We start from the raw sequence: 26,374 nt of genomic DNA, 5'->3' as shown, positions 1-26,374 counted from the left end.
GGGAGGCGGAAGTGCGGTGTTCCCTAAGGCTGCTGTCTCTGAGCGGGCGGAGGGGAGGCTCCCGAAGTGGGGGCCGGGCCGGGATGGCTGCAGCGGCGGCGGGGACGGGGACTTGGGCGGCCCAGGAAAAGCAGTTCCCGCCGGCGCTGTTGAGCTTCTTCATCTATAACCCACGTTTCGGGCCGCGCGAGGGAGAGGTGCGCTGAGGGGCTGCGGAGACCGACGGGGCGGGGGACCGGGGGACCGGGGGACCGGCGGCCGGTGTCAGTGCTCAGGAGCTGCAGGGAGCGTCCGGAGGCCGCACCTCTCAGTGTGCGCCGCCCTGACCGAGCCTGCTTCGTGCCAGGTGTCGCGCCGGGTGGGATGTGTCCGGCACTTGACAACGCAGGCCGGTCCTGTCAGTGAAGGTCCTTCACTTTAATCCCTCCGCCCGGCTGCAATGTCTTTCCCTTGGAGTCAATTCTGGGCCGGTAAAATTGAACTTGTCTTCTCTCTTGAAAGTCCGTGATTGCGAAGGTGGAACCAGATTGGTGGACCATAGCTCCCCAAAGAGGAAAAAACAAAACAAAAAACAAAAACCGAAACCAACCAAACTTGGAAGAGCCTCAGAAAGTTAATCTTTTCTTCTCCCCCCAAAAATGTATTGTTACAAGAGTTTTTGTTTGCTCTGAGTTGAGGGTGGTGACTTCCTCAAAGGATGTCCCTGAGCTGTGTGTTGTTGTAAGCAAATCACAGTCCTATTTAGAGGCTGTCAGTCCAAGTGCTTTTGAGCCGACTTGGTTTAATTGCACGATCTGTATTCCTGCACCCGTGCATACTAGCATCTTCCTGGAGAGGGTTGGTGACACATGGAAAGAATCCGGGATTTTCATGAACCTCATTTTGTACTACTGATGAAATGTGATTGATTTGGTGAATATCACAATTGTAACACTGATGGATTACAGTATTTACAAAACCATGATACAATAATTCTGAGTTTTCTAAAGACATTTTTAGGTTTTGTCCTTAGCCTCTATGATGGGAGAGGTGGATGTTAAACTCATAAATGCTGACATTAATGCTGTGTTTCTGTTTCGTATTGCTCTAGGAAGAAAATAAAATTTTGTTTTATCATCCAAATGAAGTAGAAAAGAATGAAAAAATTAGAAATGTTGGATTATGTGAAGCAATTGTACAGTTTACAAGGTACTTCTTTATGTGTTTTTTTTTTTTGTTTGTTTGTAGATTGGTGAATTCTTTTGACTTACACTAGGGTTGTTCCAACTATGTTTCTAAAACATTTTTCCCCCTAGGACTTTCAGCCCATCGAAACCTGCAAAATCTTTACACACACAGAAGAATAGACAGTTCTTCAATGAACCAGAGGAAAATTTCTGGATGGTCATGGTAAATATATGTAAATATACAGTCATAGTAAAGTTCTGGGGATTTATATCCTTAGGAATCACAGTAAAATTGGTTGCAAGTTAAAAATCAAAATTTCTATTCAGATTGGGGCTGTTTAATCCCAGCACTCAGGAGGCAGAAGCCCACAGAACTCTTGAGTTTGAGGCCAGACTGGTCTACAGAATGAGTTCCAGGACAGTCAGGGCTACAGGCAGAAACACTGTCTCAAAGAGAGAGAGAGAGAGAGAGAGAGAGAGAGCGAGCGCGAGAGCAGGAGCTAGCTGCCTGCCAGGGATAGGTCCCTGCTGAGTTCTGGAATAGACACCACAAACAAAAGTAACTTTGTGTCTAGTGGTATAACATGTTGAATAATTTTTGTGTATTTGTGGGAGTGATGGTGAGCATGTGTGCGTTTATTCATTTTTTGAGGGGAAAAGGAGACAGGGTTTCTCTGTGTAACAGCTCTGGCTGTCCTGGAACTCACTCTGCAGACCCGGCTGGCCTTGAGCTCACAGAGATCCGCCTGCCTCTGCCTCCCGAGTGCTGGAATTAAAGACGTGTGCCACCACCGCACAGCAAGCATGTGTATGTTTATGGGTGCATGTGTCAGCCTTGGGTGCCATTCCTCAGGAGTCCACCTGGTTTTCTGAGCAAGGTCTCTTACAAAGATCGGAGGCTGGCCAGCTGTGCTAATCTAGTTGGCCAGCAAGCTCCAGGAACCCATCTGTCTCTGCCTCCCTAATGCTGGAACTGCGCCACCGTATTCCACTTTTTAAAAACTCATTCATTCATTTATTATTATTTATTATTTATTTATTTGGAGGCAGGATCTGACTGTGTAGCCCTGGCTGGCTTAGAGCTCTCTTTGTAGACCAGACTGGCCTCTAATTCATAGCTATCCACCTGCCTCTGCCTCCTGAGTGCTAAGAATGCCCCACTTTTACATGGGTATAGGGATCAAACTCAAGCCCTCGTGTCTTCCCCCCAGCTCTCTCAATTATTTTCTTCATCTATATTTTTTATAATATTTATTTATTTACTTTGGCAGGGGAGGTGTGCCATAGCACATGTGTGGATCTCTATTTTTTTATTATATTACTTTGGCAGGGGAGGTATGCCGTAGTAATATAATATAAAACATCTTCTTTGTTACAAGGAGATGTTTCTTTGATGAGGGGGAGACCTGTGCTTATCTGGCTAGACATTGGTGAAGGACATGCATGTGTGGATCTATTTTTTTTTTTGTTATATTTATTTATTTACTTTGGTGGGGAGGTGTGCCATAGCACATCTGTGGAAGTCAGAAGGCCACTTGAGAGTGTTTATTCTCTCCTTCCACCATGTGGCCCTAGGGACTAAATTCCAGGTCAGCAGTAGACAAGTGCCTTTATGTGCTGAGCCATCTTGCTGGCTCTTGTTTATCTATAGTTTGTAGCTGGAGCTGGAACCCAAGCCTATGCTGGGCAAACATTCCACCACTGAGCTATATTCCCAGCCCCAGATTTTAAAACTTAAGAGAAAGTTTAAAACATACAGTCATATCACTATATAATTTCCTTTTATCAAACTTCATAGGTTGTTCGGAATCCTATCATCGAAAAGCAAAGTAAAGATGGCAAGTCAGTTGTGGAGTACCAGGAGGAGGAACTGTTGGTAATGTGCGGCTTCTGTTCCCGTGCTTTTAGGAAAATGTATTCCTGGATGTGTCGAGTAACTTACATTTAACTAGCTAGCTTTTAAGAGCCTTCTTGGGGTTCATAGCAAAGTTTTATGTTTATTGCTTACTTTAACATAATCTTCTAAAAATACTTAAGTGCCCTGTCTTATTAATACCTTCCACGGGTCATCTGTGTGTGAAGCCCTTTTAAAAGCGGCTTATTGGTTTGTAAATTTGAATTTAAATGCCTGTAATTTCAGCATGCAACTACCATAGGACCAAGTTTATACTAATCATGTGATTTGCCGAGAATTGTCCCGTTGCTGTGCCCTGGATCCAGTGAGATGCTGTTTTCTTGTTTGTAGGACAAGGTGTACAGTTCAGTGCTACAGCAGTGCTACAGCATGTACAAGGTAAGTGTGGCTTCCACATCTGCACTGCCTTCTGGGAAAGAGCATCAGGTAGCTGGGGAGGAAAGAAGAGATGAAGGACAGGCATTACAAATAATATTGTTTTAAAAGAATTTTTTATTTTATATTGTTGAAATTAAAATATAATTACAATATTTTCTCCTTTCCTTTCCTCCCTCCAGGCCCTCCCACATAACCCCCTACACACTCCATTCTCTCACGGTCTTTCTCTTTAATCATATGTATATGTTTGTATATATATGTATTACATACATGTATATAACCTAAATATACACATATATAACATAAATAAGTAAATATATGTGTTTACCTGCTCAGTTCATATAATGTTACTTGTATGTACATGCTTTCAGAGCTGACCACTTGGTATTGGATAGCCATTTGGTGGGGGAAGACTATTTCTCCCTCTCTCAACATTCCTTAGTTGCCTACAGTTTTTAATCGGGGTTGAGGCCCTTCCGTGAGAGTTCTCCCTGCCATGCTAGCGTGTCTGCTGGTGTCATCCTGTTTAGGCAGCCATGTTGATGAGATTCCATGGTGTAGCTTCTCTGACATTTCTAGGAGATACAACCTCCCAGCAGTTTTTCTGTTCCTCTGGCTCTTACAATCTTTCTGCCTCTTCTTCTTGGATCCCTGAGCCTTAGATGTAGGAATTGTGTTGTAGTTGTATCGCTTGGGGCTGGGGGCCACACGATCGTTTCTTTTCTACATTTTGATCAGTCATGGATTTCTGTAATGGTCTTTGTTACAAGGAGATGTTTTCTTTGATGAGGGTGAGACCTGTACTTATCTGGCTAGACATTGGTGAAGGACATGCAGGATCTGACTGGGTTCTCTTTGAAATTAGTGTGTGTCCACTTCATCTGAAGATAAGTTTGGGAATGTTTATAAACAGTTCTGTTTTGTTTTGCTTTCGGAGTCAAGGTTTCTCTACATAGCCCAGACTGGCCTCAGACTCACAATCTTCTTGCCTCAGCATCCTGAGTCCTGGGATTACAGGGGTATGCGGCCATGTCTGGCTCTAAAAGTAATTCTTTATTCTTTTGGAGTACTGGGCATTGAACCCAGGTGAATGCTCTACCACTTAGCTACATTTCCATCCTTAAAAAATTTTAAATATTTTTACTTAGTTTTTAATTTATTTATGGGGTCAGAGAGATGGCTCACTGGTTAAGAGTCTGTATTGCTCTTGCAGAGGACCCGAGTTCCGGTCAGGGTTACAGTTCCAACTGTTTGGGTAGCTGAGGATGACTTTTGAGTGTGAGACCTCCTGGGTAACCTGGAAGTCCTGAAGTCTCAAAAACAAACAGATAAACAAACGATGGGCAGAGTTATTAAACAGCTTTATGAAAATAGCAATGTCTATCATTTAGTATATTGTTTTGTAAGTTATTTGTAATTTGGGCTTTCTCACAAATACTTTCTGTGCTCAGAAGGACCTGGAGGGTGTTAATGAAGCTAATTAAAAGGTGAAAAGAAGAGCCTGTTACCGAGTCTTGAGTAGCCAGGACATTGACTTTACTTTCCACACTGCTTTACACCATTAGCTTTTTAATGGGACGTTTCTGAAAGCCATGGAAGATGGAGGTGTCAAGCTTCTGAAAGAAAGATTAGAGAAGTTCTTCCATCGGGTAAGTGTCCCAAGTTTTATTTATAACTTGAACAATATGCAAACACATCTTGAAAGAGATGCCGTTGGTGATATGAGCCATTGGCAGAGCACTTAGTTGGTTTGGATGAGAACCTTGGCTGATCTCCAGCACCAGAGGGTTATGGAGCAATATGGAGGCAGACAAATTTGTTTTTTATTTATTTTAAAAAGATATATACACACACACACACACACACACACACACACACACACATCTTTTATAACATATATAATATAATATATAGTACATTGGTGTTTTGCCTGCATGTATGTCTATGTGAGGGTGCCAGATGCCCTGGAACTGGAGTTACAGATATACGTGAACTGCCGTGTGGGTGCTGGGAATTGAACTTGGGTCCTCTGGGAGAGTAGCCAGTGCTCTTAACCACTGAGCCTTCTTACCAGGCCCAATTTACTTTTTATATCTTAAAATGTATGTCTGTGTATGTCTGTGTGTGGGTATGTGCACATGAGTGCAATGCTCATAGAGGCCAGAAGAGGACGTCCGATTCCTTGGAGCTGGAGCTCCAGGCAGTTGTGAGCTTTCCCCCCAGGATACTGGGAACTGAACTCCACTCCTCTGTAGAGCAGTATGAGCTCTTACCCACTGAGCCATCTTTCCAACCTCCAGATTTGTTTCTTTAGATTTAAAACCCAGACCTTGAATGTGGCAAAGAACCTGAGAATTGTTATGGCAAATCCAGAGCAGTGAGGAACTCCTCAGGCCTGTAATCTAGGCTGTTGGAACAGAGCACCTTGCCTCCATCCAAGGCTCCTGGAGCAGCTTCGAGACATGACTCAACTTAATCTTTTTCTCCCTGCGTCTGTGTATGTGGCAGGGAGGGCTTACTTCAAAAGCTGTCTTACTGTGTGGTGGGTTAGCTGATTAGAAAAATTAAACCAGTTACCAGAGTACACTTTTGTTACACACACACACACACACACACACACACACACACACACTCTCTCTCTCTCTCTCTCTCTCTCTCTCTCTCTCTCTCTCTCTCTCTCTTCTTTCTTTCTTTTTCATTTATTTATTTATTTAATTTGAGGCAAGATCTTACTGGTTAGCCTATACTGACCTCAGATTCACAGTACAGTAATCCTCCTGTCTTAGCATCCCAAAGTACTGGAATTAGAAATGTGAATTGTCACACCCAGCTTGTCCTTTCTGTTGTGCTAACGGGCCTCATGTGTACTAATTCAAGAAAAAGGGCTTTGGCTGTTGTGTTGGCTTGAATGAGAATGGCCCTCATAGGCTTATAGATTTGAATGCTTAGTCATCAGGGGTGGCACTATTTGGAAGGACTAGCAGGTGTGGCCGTGTTGGAGTAGGAGTGACTTTGCTGGAGGAAGTGTGTGTCTGGGGAGGGCTTTAGGGTTTCAGAAGCCCAAGCCCAGGTGGTTCTCTCTTCCTCCTGCCTGTGGATCCAGATATAGAGCTGTCAGCTCCTTCTCCAGCACCATGTCTGCCTGCCTGCTGCCACGCTTCCCGCCAGGATGACAGTGGACTCAACCTCTGAAACTGTAAGCCAGCCCCAGTTAAATGGTTTCCTTTTTAAGAGTTGCCATGGTCATGGTGTCTCTTCACAGCAATAGAGCCCTGACTAACACAGCTGTGACACAGATTCAGTCACATGAGTGTGGTGTGTCCCAAGTGATGATACTTCTAAAATAGTTACCAGTCTCTTTCATCGTACTTGGGTCTTGATTCACTTGCCCTGACCTCTGTCAAATTCAGTTTATGTTCAAGTAATAATTCTCAGTTTATTTTCTCCCTAAAATACCTCTTGTTTTAGTTTCTGTTCTGTTGCTGTGAAGAGACACCATGACCAAGGCAATTTATAAAAGAAAGTATCTAACTGGGGGCTCCCTTACAGTTTCAGAGGGTGAGCCCCTGACCATCATGGTGGGAAGCATGGCAACAGGCTGGCAGGCATGGAGCTGAAGCAGTAGATGAGAACTTACGTCTGATTTTTAAGCAGCAGGCAAAGAGAAAGAGTGACTGGGTGTGGCTGGGGTTTTGAAGCCTCAAGGCCTAACCCCAGTTACAGGTGCCCTCCAGCAAGGCCACACCTCCCAATCCTTCTCAAAATTGTCCCATCGGCTAAGGATCTGAGTCTATGGAGGCCTTTCTCATTCAAACCACCACATCTCTCACACCTGTTTTTGTATTGTCACTTATTACTATTTGTGTGCATGCAACCTAGGGTTGATTCTGCGTGTCTTTCTCAATTGCTTTCCATCTTACGCATTGAGTCAAGGTCTCTCCCAGAGGTCACCATATCAGTAAGTCTAGCTGGCCAGCTTGCTCCAGGGTCCCCTGTCTCTGCCTCCCTTGGCAGGGTTGCAGGCAGCCCTCATGCTTGCCTGGCTTTCTATGTGGGTGCTGGGGATCTGAACTCCAGTCCTGCTTGTGTGGCAAGTGCTTTATCTCTGAGCCATCTAGAAGCGTTTCTTGTGTTAATGGTAATGTAATAAGTCACTCTGGTGCCATCTGTCTCAGTCCCTGTTCTTGTCTTCATTACTGTCCTGTTATGAGTCAACTGTTGTCCTGACTAATGCTCTTCAGAATGCATTGTGTCCATGGTTCTATCACATGGACTCTTAAGGAACTTAATCCTAAGAGATGAAACGTACCAAGTCAACAGTGAGCTTTCAACTTTTATATTTCAAAGTTGGCATTGATTTAAAATCCAGTCGCTTTTGACTTGCCGTTTGTTAGACTTGTCATTGAGCTGTTTGTCAGTGTGTGACTGGGCCATACCTAGCAGCCTATCGTGAGATTATTTTCAGTGATGAGCACTGTATTGAGTGTGCTGTTGTTAAACTTGTGTCTGTTTTCCCCACAGTATTTGCAGACCCTACATTTGCAGTCATGTGACCTCCTTGATATTTTTGGTGGAATCAGCTTCTTCCCATTGGATAAAATGACTTACTTGAAAATCCAGTCCTTTATTAACAGAATGGAAGAAAGCCTAAGTGTAGTCAAATATACTGCGTTCCTCTACAATGACCAGCTCATCTGGTAGGTAACACCCTGTGGCCTGGCCTGTCAGAGCCGAGGTCAGAGTAGTAAACACAGCAGCAATTGATGTGACTGTCTGTCCTACAGGAAGTGGAAACTAGCAGGAAAATTCTGTGTAGGAATTGTCAGATTGGAAGACCTACTTCGAACAAAGCTGGAGTGATAAATGATTACAATTACCAAGCGGAGGAGCTTCAGACTAGAGCGAGGACTGAGGAGATGTCTCAGTGGTTGGTCACAGCCAGAGTTCAGATCCCCAGAACCCACATGAGTGCAGTAGGTATGGTGGCCGAAGGCAGAGACGGGGCTCTCCAGAGCAAGCTAGCTAGCTAATTTAGTAGTATGAGTGAGCTCTGGGTTTGAGGAGAGAGCCTGCCTCAGTGAATGAAGTAGAGAGCGACTGAGGAGGATTCCTGGTATTAACCTGGGACCTCCATATCTAAGTGCATACACTCCCATGCACACCTACACATGTGCACCCACATACCTACCACACACACTCCTGCACATAAACATACATGAATAGTGAAAAAGAGGTAGAAGACGGGTAGGAGCAGGAAGAGGGGGCTGTTCTCAAATGACTTAGTGTCTTCACCAGTGACAGACAGTTGGGGTGACAGATAAAAGGCCACTTAGCATTGAAGTAATGACAGCAGAAAGCTGCACACAAATTAAACAGAAGCCAGTTTGATAGAGTGTAAGTACCACGTGTGCACAAATGAATTGCTGAGATTTAAGCTAGAGAAAAACGTCTCTGGATTTTTCTTATTACTGTGTGATGCATGTGTGGGCGCATGCATGTGGAGGTCAGAGGACAGCCTATGAAGTCGGTTCTCCTTCCAGTGTTATGTGGTCCTGGGGCTAGACTTTGGTCATCAGGTTGCATAGCAAGTACCCTTACCCACCGAGCTGTCCTCCTGGCCCTGGTGGGCGTTTCATTGTGTTTCTGGTCACTTTATTTTATTTTTTAAGATAGGGTCGCACTATGTAGCTCAAGCTGCTATGTAGCTTGTGATCCTCCTGCCTCAGCCCTCATCCCCAGTGCTTACATATGTCTCAAAAGGAAAGTTGTTTCTCCTTTCTCTTTATCGCCACAGTTACTTCTGCAAAAGATAACTGTTGTAGCCGTCCATGTGGTTGATTTGGAAATTCCACCACCTACCAGCCTGCTGTGGGTCAGCACTGCTGTGCAAGAAGCAAAGGCTTTGAGCCCCTTTTCCCTTCTTTGCACAGAACATCTATTTCTGCTCCAGGACCCCTAGAGTATTTATTTTCTTTCTTTCTTTCTTTCTTTTTTTTTTTCTGGAGCTGAGGACTGAACCCAGGGCCTTGCGCTCTACCACGGAGCTAAATCCCAAATCCCTTACTTTCATTTTTTAACATTTATCTTTATTTTATTTATCTGATTAAAGTAGGCTGGCTGGCCAGTGAGTCCCAGGATGCTTCTGTCTCCACCCCCCAGCACTTGGATTGCAGGCGTGCATGTCACACTTAGCTCAGGTCACACTTAGCTCTTTACATGGGTGCTGAGGTCTAAATTCAGGTCCTCATGCTAGTGTGGCAAGCACTTTACTGCCAAGCCATGTTCCCAGCCTCTCTTGCATTTTATGTGTAGTCAGGACTCATGAGAATTGAATCCTGAAGGCAGAGGGTAGTGTGGGAGATGACCCGGTACACTATCTAAGTGAAGGCATGTGCAGGACGGGGCAGCAGCTGTTTGCAAGGAAGGCCAGAACTCATTCTAACATGACAGGAAATGGAAGAGGCATTTATGCAGTTCTCCCAGGGCTTTTCAGTTTCCTTGTTTATCTCCTGTCCCCAAACAACAACAAACACCTCTTCACAGGCGGATGTCTGCCACTTCCCAGCATTTTCCCTGATTTCTGCCTCATTTGAAATGACATGATTTGCCTGAAGCAAAATACACATATATTTCTGATATTATGGTTATCAGTATTTTCCAGAATGTGGAGTTCACTGTATAGGCCAGGGTGCCAAGATGAAGCATGTGGTTCTTCTTGTTCCCTAAGTAACCCTTTATGGGTTTCAGCCTGAAAGTCAGGTCTATTGGACTTAGAAACAAATAGTGCACACACATCTCTCCATCCACCATTGGTTCCATCCAGACCCAGGTCACCGGGCTTGCACAGCAAATGCCTTTTCCTGCTGAGCCTTCTCGCTGGCCCTGCTGGGGCTTTGTTTCAAGTCTCCTTTAAAATCTAGAACTGTGGAGCAGCAGCTGCCGGCAGGTCAGCGTGCAGTGCTAGTGCAGCACTTGGTTTGTGTTTCCTTCCTGAATTTCCCAGCTGGAGGACAGGGGTCTCTGTCTGCCTTTGGTTTGAGACAAGGTCTCATGTAGTGTGGCCTGGCCTTGAACTCTAAGTCCCAAAGGATACTTTGATCCTTCTGCCTTAACTTCCTGAGTGCTGGGATTACAGGTGTGCACCAGCATGCCCATTTGGCTTGTTTGGTTTTAATGCAGTGCTGGGGGTGGATCCCAGGGCTTCATGCATACTAGGCAAGCGCTCTCCTATCTTACCTACACCCCCGGCTCAGCATCTTCATATAATGTAAAGACAAAAAGGAGCATTACTGTAGAGCAGGGAAGTCAGAAGACCAATTCCAAACTGTAACCAGTGTTTTCCTGGTGTTTCAGGAGTGGATTAGAACAAGATGACATGAGGATTTTGTACAAATATCTCACCACCTCCCTGTTCCCCAGGCACATCGAACCCGAGGTATGATTGCATTCTGTAGGTGAAGACATGCACATAGTGGACGGGAGGTGGAGGTGGGTGCAGTAAGATGGGCACAGGACTCTTCTGAGCTGCTTTATGTTGGTATATGAAACTCAGGGATATTTAGCTGTGTATTGGTCGGTCATGGTCACGTAAGAAACCATGCATGTCATCTTTTCTGTGGTTTGTTGTGTTCAAAGGCAGTAGGTGGAGCAATTCATGGGTTAGAGAGGAAACTGGATCTTGGATAGGGTCAGAGAGCTCTGAAGTGCCAGGGGTCTGTGAGAGCCCTGGTTGAGTCTGCAGCATCTTCGTCTCCACTGCGAGTGGATGACTTACTGCCCGACTTGCTTTATCACAGCGGTACTTCATTTCCCAGCTTTCCACAGAGAACATTAAGCACTAGTGTTCTCCCCAACGTATCCTTTTATAGTTTAATTAGGTTGAAAGTGAAAAGTGCTCACCACCCATAACATCATTCTTTTTGCTTGCTCTGTCCTTTTGCAAGCTCTTTTTTCACCCTCATCCCACCATCTGTTGCCAATGTTTAAGGCCTTGACTTGAAACAATGGAAAAACGTCTCTGATAAACTCAAGGAGAGGCATGTGGCTCACTAGCAGAGTACTTGCTTGCATACACAAGGCCCTGGGTTCCAGTCTCATCACTTCAAGAAAACAAACATTGAAAGAAAGGTTTGAGGAGAGCCTCACCCAGAACGTAGCTCTTTTCCAGCCAGGTCAGACACAGTGGCCAACAGTTGTTGAGTACTTACTGTGCACCAGTGATGATCTCAGTGCCCCGCATATCTGTATGCCCGCAGGACCTTCTGTGGGCATCGCAAGAGTCGGTTACACTGTTTAACAGGAGGTGGCTCAGGCTTAGGGGACATCAGCACTCTGTCAGGTGTCACTGACAGGACACCTGAGGAGAACAGCTCTGTTGGGGAGAGCTTGATTTGTCACAGTCTCAGAGGTTTCAAAGGTTGGCTGCTTGCGTGTGGCAGAGGCTGCCTACCTCAGGGTGGAGAAGCAAGGAGAAAGCATCCAAGGATAGATATATCCTTCAAGGATATGCCTAGTGACCTACTTCCTCCAACAAGAACCCATCTCAAATAGTCCATTCAATTTTGAATTCATCAATGGATTTTGCCATCAATGAGCTTGGCATCCACAAGGTACAGTCACCTGTCAGTAGCACCACCAGCTAAGGACCAGTCCCTTAACACACAAATCATTGAGGGACATCCTAGATTCAAACCATACAGTTTTCCAACAAGAGTGTGGCAAAGCCAGGACTACTCTGTCAGATCTCAAAGCCTTGCTTGTAAGCACATCTCTCAAGGAATTGCTTCTGATACTTGCCAACCTCTGATAGCATGGTGCCACAACAGAAGACTGTCCAGTACTTGATTACATGCCTGAAGAAGAGTGTGTGTAATGTGGAAAGCTACAACACAGCATGGAAGTGTGAATTTATACATCTGAGAGCTCCTCTCGTAGATTAGTATTGGGCCGTGCATTTTCACCACTGAGTATACTATACATTGGGGATATTTTGAGGTCATATGTTGTCTTAGTTAAGCTTTCTATTACTGTGAAGAGATACCATGACCATGATAACTCTTGTAAAGGAAAACATGGGTGGCTTATAGGTTCAGAGGTTTAGTCCATTATCATCATGGTGGGGCATGGTGGCATGCAGGCAGATATGGTGCTGGAGAAGGAGCTGAGAATTCTCTCTTTGATCCTCAAGCAACAGGAAGTGAACTGAGACACTGGGCATAGCTTGAGCATATGAGACCTCAAGGCCCACCCCCACAGTGACACACTTCCTCCGACAAGGCCACACCTACTCCAACAAAGCCACACCTCCTAATAGTGCCAATCCCTATGAGCTTATGGAGGCCAATTATATTCAAATTATCATATATGTTAAAACCAGAAAAGCACCAAACATTTTTCAAAATTTAGTTTAATATGTATGGGAATTTTGCCAGCACCATTGTCTGTGTATCATGTGCATACAGTGCCTAAAAGGGCCAGAAGAGGACATTGGATCCTCTGGGACTGGAGTTACAGGTGGCTGTGAGCTGCTCAATGTGGATGCTGAGACTCAAACCCAGTGCTCTTAACTGTGAACCATCTCTCCAGCTCTTGAAACAATATTTTTCAGCAAGACCAAAGCATGATAAGTACAGATCTTTGAGGAAACTTGGTGTCCTGGATGAAGACAGACACTTGGACCCCAAACAAGGCTGGTGTTGACTTCTGCCATCGATGTTTAGAAGCACTTTTGTAACTTTGAGTTCCCACATGCAGGAAATGGAAAGAAGACAGTCTCCATGGGGTAGTGTGGAAAGACATTAAGAACCTTAGGCCTCGCCGGGCGGTGGTGGCGCACGCCTTTAATCCCAGCACTCGGGAGGCAGAGCCAGGCGGATCTCTGTGAGTTCGAGGCCAGCCTGGGCTACCAAGTGAGTTCCAGGAAAGGCGCAAAGCTACACAGAGAAACCCTGTCTCGAAAAACCAAAAAAAAAAAAAAAAAAAAAAGAACCTTAGGCCTCATGGAAATTTCAGTTATTCTTGTAAAAGAATTGAATTAGTTTGTGGATTTAGGCTTAGATGGAGTTACATTGTCACTGTCCTGGTTAAAATTAGGCAGCTCTTCATGTACTTTGTAGTAGTTTTACTATATTGTCTTTCAAATTTTCAGACATGCTGTGTCTATACAGCGTATGTATTAGCCACACCCACAAGCACTGCTGCTGTTTCAGCTTCCCCCAGAACCCCAAACTGTTTCCTCCTGGCTTCATGTTCTTTTTCCATTGTTGTACTATTACTAATACTGTTCTCCTTGCCATCTTCCAGCTCTCCCATCCTTTACCCTCCCTTCCTCAGGGTTTCCTGCGCCGTAGATGGAGTGGCGGAAGGCTGGTACAGATGACCTGCTCTGTCACTGACCACTCAGTCACTTACTCCCAGCACGCTGACCAGTTAGCAAGTCCTGCATTAACCATTGTCACTGCAAACAACCCTGCCCAGGGTTGAGAGCAGCACGGTGCTATGGGCGTACACAGAAACTTTAAGAGTGTAGTTTCCTTTTTTTTTTTTTTTTTTTCTTCCCCCTAGGTGGAGAGAAATACAGGAAAATGATATAGCAAAATGGCATGAGACCAACTTGCAGATAGGAATTCTGTTTGTCAAACTGTGAAAGTAAAAAAATCTAATTGTTCTCAACATTTGTTATGCTTGCAGTTGGCAGGAAGGGATTCCCCAATAAGGGCAGAGATGCCAGGAAATCTTCAACACTATGGAAGGTAGGACTTTTATTGTTTGGTTTACGGTATTGGGTTTCATTATCTCTGGTAAAAATAAAATCATGAGCATTAAATCGCCCTACCAGCAATAATCCGGAAAGGAACTTCTATTGTTTCCAGTGACATTAAACTGTTTCTTTATTGTGTTCTGATTTGGTGTTTACCGAATGGCATCTAACATCAACAAAACATTGCTATCCATTGACTAGGAATGTGTTCTGTTTATGTTGTTTACAATTTACCTCATTGAGTTGAGTCATCTCTGTGTTTACTTTTAAGATTTCTTACTGGACCCTTGAACCTTAATGATCCAGAAGCAAAATGCAGATTCCCCAAAATTTTTGTAAATACAGATGACACTTATGAAGAGCTCCATTTAATTGTTTATAAGGTAACAACTGTTTTCCCTCCAGTGTTACAGATGAATACTAAAGCAAACCTCCTTTGCATGTGTAGACCAGCACCAGTTCAGACCTCTTAAATGTTTCTTGGAAAAGGTGTTGCAAGCTCTAATTTCTGTAAAACTCAAAACGGGTGCTCTTCTGCAGTAGGAAGGTTGTTTTCAACCCTTTTAGGCAGTTTTACTGCTAGTGAAAGAATTACTGGCTGAGGTGGGATATTCAAGCATTCAAAGTCCTGAATGCCCACAGACCAAAGGCTGTGAGAGGTAATGCCCTGGAGCACAAATGCCTCCCACCTGTCCACCACAGCCATACTTGAGTGAGTTCTGCTTTTGCTCGGAACACTGAAGTTTTAGACTAATTGTAAGGATGGTTTTTTGTTTCATGATACTTCCTTGTGAGAACATGTATGTATGTTAGGTCGAATTTTCTTTTCATTTTGGAATGAGGCTTCAGTTTGCCCAGTCTGGTCTTCAACTCCTGGGCTCAAGCAGTCTTTACTTCTGCCTCCTGGTAGCTGGGACTGCAGGTGTATGCCACCATGCCTGGTTAGTGTTTCTCCCCCTCCCTACCTCCCCTCCCTCCCTAGTCAGTTGGGGTACAAAAAGGAAAACTGATCACAAGTCTGTCTTCTTTCACACCTGAAACTATAGATATATTTTAATTCAAAGGCTTAGAAATTATGTCCCAGGAAAGCAGGAAGGATGACATGGTTTGAGGAAATCCCGTTGCTGTCTGGATAATGGAAAGATTAAAAGCAATGCCTGAGCCAGGTGGTGGTAGCACTTGCCTTCACTCGGCACTCGGGAGGCAGAGGCAGGCAGCTCTCTGAGTTCAAGGCCAGCCTGGGCTACAGAGTGAGTTCCAAGACTGCCAGGGCCACACAGAGAAACCCAGTCTTGAAAACAAAAACAAAACAACAAAAAAAGCAAAACCTGAGAGAACCTGAGAGTAGAGAAGACTCCAGTCTAGTCTGTGAGGAGACAAGGTGGAGGCAGGTGACGACCTGTTTTCAGAGCACACAGACACCCCCAACTCAGCAGTGGCCAACATCAGCCAGCTGTGGGAAGTGGGCTTGGTGCGAGCGGAGTAAGGGGGTGCTGTCTCTAAGCCAGTAGGTCCCTCCCTCTTCCTGTCCTTGCACACAGACAGGCCTGCAGCTGAACATGTCTGTTTAAAGGAAAGTACTGAAGGCAGAGAGAGCAGGATGTGATGTGAGCATCTGTGCCTGCCGGCTCTTCCTGGAGTTCCATCTGCCTGGCATGGCTCCCTCTCTCCTCCTGTGCCACATATAAAGCCGCCATCCCCCAGCAGCTTTGGGTTCTACAAGCTCTAAAAGGGGAAAACTGATTCTGGGGATAGATGAGGATTTTAAAAAATTAGTATACACGAAGCTAGAGAGGTGACTCAGCGGTTTGGAGCACTGGATGCTCTGGCAGAGGACGGAGCTTGGCTTCCAGCACCCAGGTGGGGCAGCTCACAGCTGTGTGTCACTCCAGCTCCAGGGGATCTGACCTCCTCTTCTGACCTCTGTAGGCACCAGGTACACATGTGTCGCACAGACATACATGCAGGCACAATAAAGTAAAGGTAATAAGTATGCATTGATTAGAGAAGTTGTGTGCATTAAGGTGAAGCAGGATGATAGGAAAGGGTCCAAGCAGCCTAGTGTAATGGCTTGTGACTATAAAGAGAGCACTCAGGAGGCCCAGCAGGAAGGTCATGAGTTCGAGGTCAGCTTAGCATTTAGAGTGTGAGCATTGTGTGTGTCCCCCTGCCCCTGCCCAAAATACAAAACAAAACAAACACATTATAGTAATCTCAATTTATTTGAAATTATCACTTAAATTTTTTTTTTTTTTTTTTTTTTTTTAATGTGGCTGGCTGTGGTGGTGCATGCTTTGATCCCAGCACAGGGAGGCAGAGGCAGGTGAATCTCTGAGTTCGAAGCCAGCCTGGTCTACATAATGAGTTCCATTGTAGTTCCAATGTTCATAATATAGCCAGCCAGAGCGACACAGCAAGACCCTGTCTCAAAAAAAATTATTGTGATAAAGTATACACTGTTAACAACATCTCTTTCAAGAACTTTTTGTCCTTTATATAGTAACTCTCCATTTCACCACCCTGAAAATATAGTTTTTAAAAATTTTTTATTTAAAAAAAAGTTTTTTTTTTATTTATGTGTGCGTGTGCATGTGTGTGTGTGTATACACATGCAAGGGTACCTGTGGAAGCATCAGGACTCCTAGAGCTGGAGTTAGAGGCAGTTGTGGGCCACACAGAGGTGTTGGGAACTGAATTCTAGCCTTTGCAAGAGCAGCTAATGCTTTTAATGGCTGAGCCATCTCTCCAGTCACACTGAAAATACAACTTTTGATAGAGGAAATTCATTAGAAGGGTCAAGGTAAGTTGGCCCATCCTGGGTAAAATAATAAGTTATGGAAGGAAGTAGCTCAGTGTTGTTTTTCTAGCACACACAAAGCCCTGGTGTCTTATAACTGAAGTTTTCCTGGTCCTGTCCGGCTTCCTTGGCCCCTCGGTACTGCAGTTGCTCAGACCCAAATGAACACATAGAGGCTTATATTAATTATGAACTATATGGCCTAAAGAGCTCACTAGCTAGCTTTTACATCTTAAATTAACCCATTTCTATATATCTATATTTTGCCATGTGGCTCGTGGCTTACCAGTAGCTTTACATCTTGCTTCTCATGGTGGCAGCTGGCAGTGTCTCTCTGCTCTTTCTCCTTCCTCTCTCTCTAGTTAGAATGTCCTGCCAAACTTTATTCTGCCTTACCATTGGACAAACAGCTTTATTTATCAACCAGTCAGAGCAACACATATTCACAGCATACAGAATGACTTCACGCATCAGTGTCTCAGTTAGAGTGTCTATTGCTGTCATAAAACACCAAGTAAATTGAGGAGGAAAGGATTTATTTTAGTTTACAGTTCTATAGCACAGTCCATCCTCCAGGGAAGTCAGGGCAGGAGCTGATGCTGAGGCCACTGCTTACTTGCTCCTTACAACTTTCTCAGGCTACTTTCTTGTAGAACCAAGGGCCACCAGTGCAGGGGTGGCACCATCCACCATGCCCTGGGCTCTCCCACATCAATCACTAAATAAAACTTGCCCACAGGTCAGTGTTATGGAGGCATTTTCTTTTTTCTTCCCTCTCCCCAGTATCAGAGCTTTATTAGGGGCGGGGGGGGGGGGGAGGGGGGCGTGACAGACAGAAGAGAGCGTGACCAGGCCTGGAGGAGAGAGCAGAGAGGTTTTTGTTTTTTGTTTTGTTTTTAAGGCATTTTCTTAATTCTGGTTCCTTCTCAAATAACTCTAGCTTGTGCCAAGTTGACATAAAGCTAGCCAGCAGACACCTGGGTTCCATCTCTAGTACTATTTAAACACACCACACCACACCACCTAAAATTTATGGAAGATAAGATTGGAAAAAAAGGGGGTGGATTAATTCTATGATTCACCATTAATACAGGGAGAGGAGAGTGGTAAAGGAACTATGAGAAAATGCTTCATTCAGAGGGACACAGGTTTCCAGATTGGAAAGACCCCATGAATGTCTGCTACAGTGATAGGAAAGCACCTCATTTGCACCCAACACTGAACAGTCTGAGAGACATGAAGAGAATGTCCTTAAGGGTTTTCACCAGTGAAAGACTCTGCTCCAGCTCCAGGTGCTATGAGACTGGGAGAAAGACTTCCAGAGTCCCGAGAGAACAATGGGGTATGTGGCTCAGTGGTAGAGCACTTGTGTGGCATGTGTGAAGCCCTGGTTTAAATGCCCAGTGTCTCCTCAAAATAGTCTGAAGTTGTGAGAGAAAATGGTTTCGGTGTAGGCTTTGATATTGTTGTTGATAACGATGATGATGACAGTGATAATGTTAGTTTTTTGGTGCCAGGTAGCAAACCCAGGGTCTCATGATGTTAGACCAGCCCCACCGTAGATTTCTTTGTGAAACCAAACTAATCACAGATGAGACTGAGAATCAGACAGACTTAGTAGAGTCTCTGCACCCCTGCATTTTCTACTGCACAGCTGTGTGGCAGCAGCCTGAGGAGAGTGACCAAGAGAACCCTGGGAATCCACACCAGTGGGTCTGGCCCGGAGCAGGAATAAGCAGACTTTAGAGCAGCAAGTGGAACAGGGGGAAGTCTGAGGTCTGTCAAGCTGAAGTCCTCTGAGTGCTCTGGGACAAGGGTTCTGAACTCTCACTGAGTCGAGCCGGGTGCGATATTCTTAACTGGATTTCCACTTCCAGCCTCAGTCTGTAGTTGAAGTTGTGATGTTGGCATGTGTTACATAGAGTCCTTATCTTTTTAAATAGCCTTTTGGGGATGTAATTCACCCATTTAAGGTAGTCAGGGGTCAACTCAGTGGCCTCTAGTTACAATGTTCAGGAGCTCCCAGTACTATCTTTACTTTGGACATCAACTGCTTTTGGGGTGTCTCCAAGATCACCTTTAAGGTCTTTAGTTCATGGGAAAAACAGAACTCTGAAAAGCCTTTTTGCTCCTAGGTATAGCTTGTTAGTGAGTGAGCAGAGATGGAAGTCAGTCCAGGGCTACAGAGTGGTTGAGAGCACTTGCTGAACAAGAGTGAGGACCTGGATTCAGACCTCAGCACCAACACAATGAGCCAGGCATGGTCTCACATGCACCTGTATCTCCAGCTCTGGAGAGTAGGGGGGGGGAGTTCTGAGAAAGGAGGGTCACTAGGGCTTGCTAGATGCCAGGTTAGTTGAAAAACAACAACAAAAACCTGTGAGCTCCAGGTTTAGGAAAGGACTCTGCCTCAAAGGAATAAGGCAGAGATGATGGATGCCTTCCTCTGGTCTCCATGTAGGCGCGCGTGCACGCACGCGCACGCACACACACACACACACACACACACACACACACACACACACACACGGTCAAGAAGAGGTAGTGCGGCAGGGTCTGGAAGTCAGCAGACTGGGCACACCTCACACAGCACAGCCCAGTTTCTGCAGTAATGAGGGAAGCGTGTGCAGTGATGCCCTCTAGGGAAGTTGTCTGGCCGCCATGTCCAGGATTTTATCAGGGACTGCTCATGGAGACTCAGCTGGCCTCCACGTGGCTGACTTCTCCCCAGTCCTGCATCTGTCCGGCTGATTCCGGAGGACTGGGAAGGAGAGCTCTTGCTTTTTGTTGGCGATTCCTTTGTCCGGTGTAGGTGTGAGGGTAATGCCACCATCACAGAGTGATTTGAGAAGTGGTCTCCCCTATTTTTGAAAGACTTTTGCAGGATTGGTGTTAAGTCTTTAAATGTTTGGTGGAATTCCTAGTAGAGCTCTCTGTACATTGGTGTTTCTGTGTAAGATTTTTATTTTTATTTTTATTTTAGTTTTTTGGGACAGGGTCTCACTATGTAGTCCTGCTGTCCTAGAACTCACTCTATAGACCAGGCTGTCCTGGAACTCACAGACATCCACCTGCCTCTATTCCCCAAACGCTAGGATTAAAGGTGTGCACCACTACACCTGACTGTGAGTTTTGAATTATGAGTTTCTTGGTGTTAGCTTAGCGTGTTCTGTTTCTTCTCGAGGCAGTTTCAGTGGTTTGTGTCTCTCTAGGGCATTGATGAGTTCCGTTGTTAATTAGGTTGCTGGTGTACAGGTGTTCGCAGTACTGTGGTACCGGGGGCTCTTCTCCATCGCGGTTTGACTCTGGTGTGAAGGTGGTTTGCAGTCTTGTGTTGTTTTTCCCTGGGAGCCAGTGCTGCCTTCGCGTGTTGTCTCTCCTCTTCCTGTTGCAGTCGTTCGGCTTTGATTGTTGTGACTCCTCCCTTCTCTTTGCTTCAGGTTCAGTTTGCTCTTGTTCCCAGAATCTCCAGACAGGACCTCAGGTTATCGATTTTAGCCTCTTCATTTTAATTCATTTGTAGTTATAAAGACTGTTCACACACTGTGTTTGTGGGTCTGTGCATGTGAGTGCAGCTGCCTGCAGAGGCCAGAGCTGCTAGATTACTGAGTCTGCAGTTTTGTGAATTGCCCAGCTTGGTTCTAGAAACTAAGCTTGGGTCCTGTGCAAGGGCAGCGCATTCTCTTCACTGCGAGCCCTCTCTTCAGCCCGTTTGGTTTCTTCTTTGAGACATGGTCTCATGTAGCTCAGGCTGACCTTGAATTTTCTGTGTAACTGAGACTGCCCTTGAACTCCTGATCCTCCTGCCCTGGTCTTCTGAGTACTGGGATTATAAGTATGTACCACCACACTCGGCAATTTTAGTTTTATTTATGGTTTTGGTTGCTGTCACTTGCTAATGTCATAACTAATTATTTGCTAGAATAAAAGGAGGCGAGATTGTAGCAACATGTCTCTTTTAAGTTTTTTTTTTTTTTAATGGAAATTGTCAAATGTACACAGAGAGACTAGAACCATGAAATCCCAGGCATCCATCAAAGTTGAATTAATAAGATGCTAATCTTCTTATTGTTTGTGTTTTGAGACAGGGTTTCTCTGTGTAGCCCTGGCTATCCTGGAACTCACTCTGTAGACCAGGCTGGCCTCAAACTCAGAGAGATCTGCCCACCTCTGCCTCCTGAGTGCTGGGATTAAACGCTGTGCCCCCACTGCCCAGTTTCAGATGCCAGTCTTTTGTCTGTTCATTGTTTTGTTTTGAGAGCTTTTTAAATTATGCCACTTCATTTGTAAATCCTTTGTGTCCTTGACTGATGAGGCCGTGCACTGTAGCAAACAGGCCACCCCTCCTGCATATTAGCCTCTGCACAGCCCGCCTCCCGACGGCTCTGGGTGATAGAGCAGTGTCTTCTTACAGTGGATTTGTTGAAATCAAGACAAGCTCACCAGTTGCTCACAGTCCTTGCTCCTCCTCCTCTCTGTACCAGTCGTAACCTCTGGTTTGTCTCCCCGCAGGCCATGAGCGCAGCTGTGTGCTTTATGATTGATGGTAGGTGCCCTCGTGAATCTGCTTACAGCCTGACTGGGTCAGCTCTCTGCAGTGGGCTGGGTTCTGTCCTAAATGATCAAGCCATGGAGAGGCTGTTTTAATCACTGCTCCCCACTTGGAACCTCTGTCACCTTCATTGGCCCTGTTACATTTAAAGTCTTTCTCACTGACCAGCAGTGGGACCAGTGCCTCCCTGTGCTTCCTGACCGTGGTGGGTGGCAGTGGGGCCTGCCCTCGAAGGACTCAGGGTTAAGTGAGGTATGTTTGAGATGAATCAGACAGCCGGTGACTCCGAGTGCTGTGTCATGTGTGTTAAAGAAATATGTGTTTCTGGGGAGGCAGCGAGTTTGCCACTACTTAAGGTATATGAAGCCTCCCTCATAGTGAAAAGGCTTCTGTTCTTGTGTTAACTATAACCATCTCTACCTTTTCTATTTCCGTTCAACTTGGGAGGAAGGGGCATCGGACTGTCTGTATCTCATTTAGCTGATCAGTCAGTGTTTCGTTGGAATACTGTCAAGTGTTGAACAGTAAAATGAGTAGGAACTGTTGGGCACAAAGTCCTCTAGCGCTGAGTGCTGTTCCTTAAACCCCTGCAGCCTCCACACAGCTGACGCTGGATTTTTGCCGAAGATTGGACAGCATCGTTGGGCCTCAGCTTACAGTGCTGGCCTCTGACATCTGTGAGCAGTTTAACATCAACAAGAGAATATCTGGGTTTGTATCTGCATCATTTTACTCTCGTACACTAACTGCTGTGGTCAGGTGGCAGTGGCATCCCATCTGTGGTGTCTCTAGGAGAGGGAAAGGTATGTCCCCATCTGGATTTCATCTTACTTCAGTGGAAGAGGCTGTTGTCGCTTAACATAGCTTTCACGGGGGATAGTGGGAAGTTTTACTTACACAGTGAGCTGCAGTCCCATGGCTAACTACTTCGTGGGACACACATTCATTCCCAGCACTGGAGATAAATGAAATGTTAGTCTCCTAAATTGGGGTCAGCAGAGGTCAGTTCTGCCACAGACAGGGAGTAAATAAATCCGACTTCATAGACAGTATACTTTTATTTAGACAATCACATAGCAGAGAAAATATTTTGTTAAAGAAGTAGACCAGCTTTCTGGAAAATTCTATTGTACTAGATATTACATGTTATTATTAGATGAAGCATTGGTTACTGCTGAGACTTTTAAAAATTTTTTTTAAAGATTTATTTATTTTATGGATATGGTGCTCTATCTACATGTACATGTGCATGCCAGAAGGGGCATCAGATCCCACTATAGATGGCTGTGAGCTGCCATGTGGTTGCTAGGAATTGAACTTAGGACCTCCAGAAGAGCAAGCCAGTGCTCTTAACAGCTGAGCCATCTCTCCAGACCCCACTCAGATTCTTGAGTTGAACACCCAGCCATTGAAAATACAAGACCTTTATATAGTTGGTTAATTGCATTTGTTTATTGTGTGTGTCTAGGTCAGGGGATGGTCTGCAGGAGTCGGTTCTCTCCTTCCATCACGTGGGTCCTGGGTTCCAGCTCAGGTCTTCAGGCTTGGTGGCAAGTGCCTTTCCCTTCTGAATCACCATGCCAGCCCTGCCATACAGTTTTAATCCATGAATATTGTGTTCAAGGGGTTCTCTTGGGTTTTGTTTGTTTGTTGAGACAAGGTCACATGTATCGAAGGCTGCCCTTCTACAATTTTCAAGTTTTCACACTGTGGCTGTGAAATTATTTTTTCAAATTGTTACCATCTCAATGTCATGTTTGGACAGGTCTGAAAAAGAACCCCAGTTTAAGTTCATCTACTTCAACCACATGAATTTAGCAGAGAAAAGTACAATTCACATGAGGAAAACACCCAGTGTGTCACTCACATCTGTGCATCCAGACCTAATGAAGATTCTGGGCGACATCAACAGTGACTTTACCAGGTAACTCTAGCAGCTTCTCAAAGTAGCTGTTGTCTTTCTGAGCATAGACTTGAAAGGAATTGTATTTATTTTTTATTTGTAGATGGCTACAGAGTGATTCCTCTGCCTCAGTCTTCCCAGGGCTGGGATTATAGATATGTGCCAGCATGCCTAGCCAATTAATTTCTTTTGGACCAAGTGATGCAGAGCCCCTGGAAAGGGCTCAGGCTCGACTCACTTGTGGGTGCTGATTCCACGCCACACAAAGTTGCCTTTCATTCACACATCATTCCTTGATGTTATAGCGACAGCTTAGTGCCGTTTCTTGTTTTGAGTTCTTTTTCTCCTCACAGTCGAGCTGTGTATATAAAACTATCCCATCTGAAACTTTCTTACAGAGCAGATGAAGATGAAGAAATCATTGTGAAAGCCATGAGCGATTACTGGGTTGTTGGGAAGAAGTCTGATCAGCGGGAACTGTATGTGATTCTGAATCAAAAAAACGCAAACCTGATTGAAGTCAATGGTAAATAGGATTTGGTATTTCAATTTTAATGCCACCGATATTTCAAAATTATCTTTTCCCTGTATTAAGAAACATTATAGAACCTGCACATGGTGGGGCAAACCTGTAGTCCCAGCACTCAGGAGGCTGAGGCAGAAGCATCAGGAGGTCAGTATCATCTCAACTACATAGTGAGTTTGAGGTCAGCCTGGGCTACGTGTGACCGTCTCAAAAAAAAACTCAATAGGGCCTGTGAAATGGCTTAGTGGGTACAGGGGCATGCTGTACTCGCATACACACACACAAATAAATATGAAGTATTAACTTTAACAGTGCCTTAAAAGAAGATTGATTTCATTGGGTGGTAATGGCTCACGCCGGTAACCCAGCACTTGGGAGGCAGAGGCAGGCGGATCTCTGGATTCAAGACCAGCCTGGTCTTGAAAAAAAAAAAAAGCAGATTGTTTTCTGAAGTGCTACAAAAAGAAAAGTAAGTCAACCAACAGCCCACAGCTGTGCACACCGTGTGCAGAGGTCCTTTTCTGGTCCTGTGATGAGAACAAGTCTCTCCAAACAGGCTGCTAGATTGACATGGCACTTGCAGCCGTCACCGTCTGTACACATGAGCGGAAAAATGCAGGCGGTTTTCCTGCATGCCATCAGGGTGGGTCTCTGCACAGTGTGACCCCGCAGCTGCTCTGGACAGTGAATGCTGTCCTGGAGAAAGGGTGCGGTGGGCCTCTGCTGCTCGGCGGTAGACTGGCACCGCCAGCAGCACAGGCAGGGACAGATCCCGTTAAGCACACTGTGAAGGAGATCGAGGGTCTTCCATCTTTTCTTTTGTCTGTTTGTTTTGAGGTTTTTGTTTTGTTTTTTGAGACAAGCTCTCCTGTCTGGGTGGCCTGAAAGTTGCTATGTAGACCAGTCTGACCTTGAACTTGAAACCGTCCTCCTGCCTTTCTCCTAAAGGTTGTGATTACAGAAGCCTCACCGTGCCCAGCCTTAGGACATTTTATACCTATATTTGCATTAATATTTGTGTTCAAGAAAAGCATCAGTTAGTGCATACCTGAAATAAACATAGGCATTTAGAGGAGTGGGCATGTAGCTCAATGGTACTGCCTAGCATACTCAAGGCTCTGGGCTCCATACTTAGCACCACAGAAATTAAAATGAAGTGGGAGAGCAGTAAAATCAAGGTCATTATCTCTGTGAAGCACTGGACTTACATCTCAAGGTTGTAGCCAGAGTTACTGTGCACCCCATCAGCTTCTGAAGAGCCTCACACTTCTAATGCCCTGACCCACGAGTATCTCAGGCACTCCTCACACCGGTTCTTTCAGATCTAAAGAATGGTGTTTCTAGTGTGTTGGGAAACAAGGTCTCGGGAGTTTTCTAGTTGTTCCTCCGACTGCCTTCTCTATTGGTTAATGTTTTTGTTATGGTTGCTTACGCTTCTGAAATTTAAAATCAAAATTAATGCCGACTCACTTATTACCTAACTTTACCCCAAAGAACTGAAGGTGCTGATCAAACCATCCAACCTTTAAGGAAAGAAGCTGTGTTCCTTGACACACTGTTTTCTGGTCTCTCTGCAGAAGAGGTGAAAAAACTCTGCGCCACACAGTTCAATAACATCTTCTTCTTGGATTGACTCTGAAGGCTCACCAGCGCCTGCCTCTATGAAACCTCGGCAAACCTTTGTTACCATCACAACTTACCATCATGGCTGCATTAGTGACAATAGCAGAGCAATACCTGCTCTGAAAAGTCAGATTTCTACTTGGTCCAATGATTCCCTGAGGTTTGTAGATGTTCAATATTTATGTGGAATTAATTCAAGGTAGTCAGCTGAATATCATTCCATTCTTCTGACATTATGTGGATATTTTACTGGGAAATAAGACTAATAAATTGTTAAAGTTTTTAAAAATTCTGGTTTCCTGTTGAGTCTTCTGTTGCTGGTTTTTTGACTGCACTGGCCAGTGGGGCTCAAAACTCACGGTCAGGGGCCAGAGACACAGCTCAGCTGTTAAGAGCACTGGCCACTCTGGCAGAGGATTTAGGTTCAGTTCTCACCACCGACACTGGGTGACTCACAACCTCCTATAACTCAAGCTAAGCTCTAGGACAGTGGTTCTCAACCTTGTTCCTCAGGTTGTAGTAACCCCAAACATAAAATTATTTTCATTGTTGCCGGGCAGTGGTGGCGCACGCCTTTAATCCCAGCACTTGGGAGGCAGAGGCAGGTGGATCTCTGTGAGTTTGAGGCCAGCCTGGTCTACAGAGCAAGATCCAGGACAGGCACCAAAACTACACAGAGAAACCCTGTCTCAAAAAAACAAAACAAAACAAAACAAAATTTCGTTGCTACTTCATAACTGTAATTTTGCTGTTAT

At 45.0% G+C, this 26,374-nt stretch overlaps 1 protein-coding gene across 1 annotated transcript; it reads left to right on the top strand.

Annotated features, from left to right (window-relative positions):
- Window positions 1-25,908, top strand: Ccz1 (CCZ1 homolog, vacuolar protein trafficking and biogenesis associated). Its single transcript, XM_059249267.1, has 15 exons — window positions 1-197; window positions 1,091-1,188; window positions 1,296-1,389; window positions 2,965-3,042; window positions 3,412-3,459; window positions 5,025-5,108; window positions 7,981-8,156; window positions 10,813-10,894; window positions 14,149-14,210; window positions 14,490-14,601; window positions 21,528-21,561; window positions 22,161-22,278; window positions 23,333-23,491; window positions 23,869-23,996; window positions 25,574-25,908. The coding sequence occupies exons 1-15, from the start codon at window positions 84-86 to the stop codon at window positions 25,627-25,629; spliced, it is 1,443 nt and encodes a 480-aa protein (XP_059105250.1). The 5' UTR covers window positions 1-83; the 3' UTR covers window positions 25,630-25,908.
- The last annotated feature ends 466 nt before the right edge of the window (window positions 25,909-26,374 follow it).

The sequence above is a fragment of the Peromyscus eremicus genome, chromosome 23 (assembly GCF_949786415.1).
Source record: "Peromyscus eremicus chromosome 23, PerEre_H2_v1, whole genome shotgun sequence".
In the NCBI taxonomy this organism is placed as follows: Eukaryota; Metazoa; Chordata; class Mammalia; order Rodentia; family Cricetidae; genus Peromyscus; species Peromyscus eremicus.
Note: the sequence above shows the minus strand (reverse complement) of the source record. Positions and strands in the feature narration are given on the sequence as shown.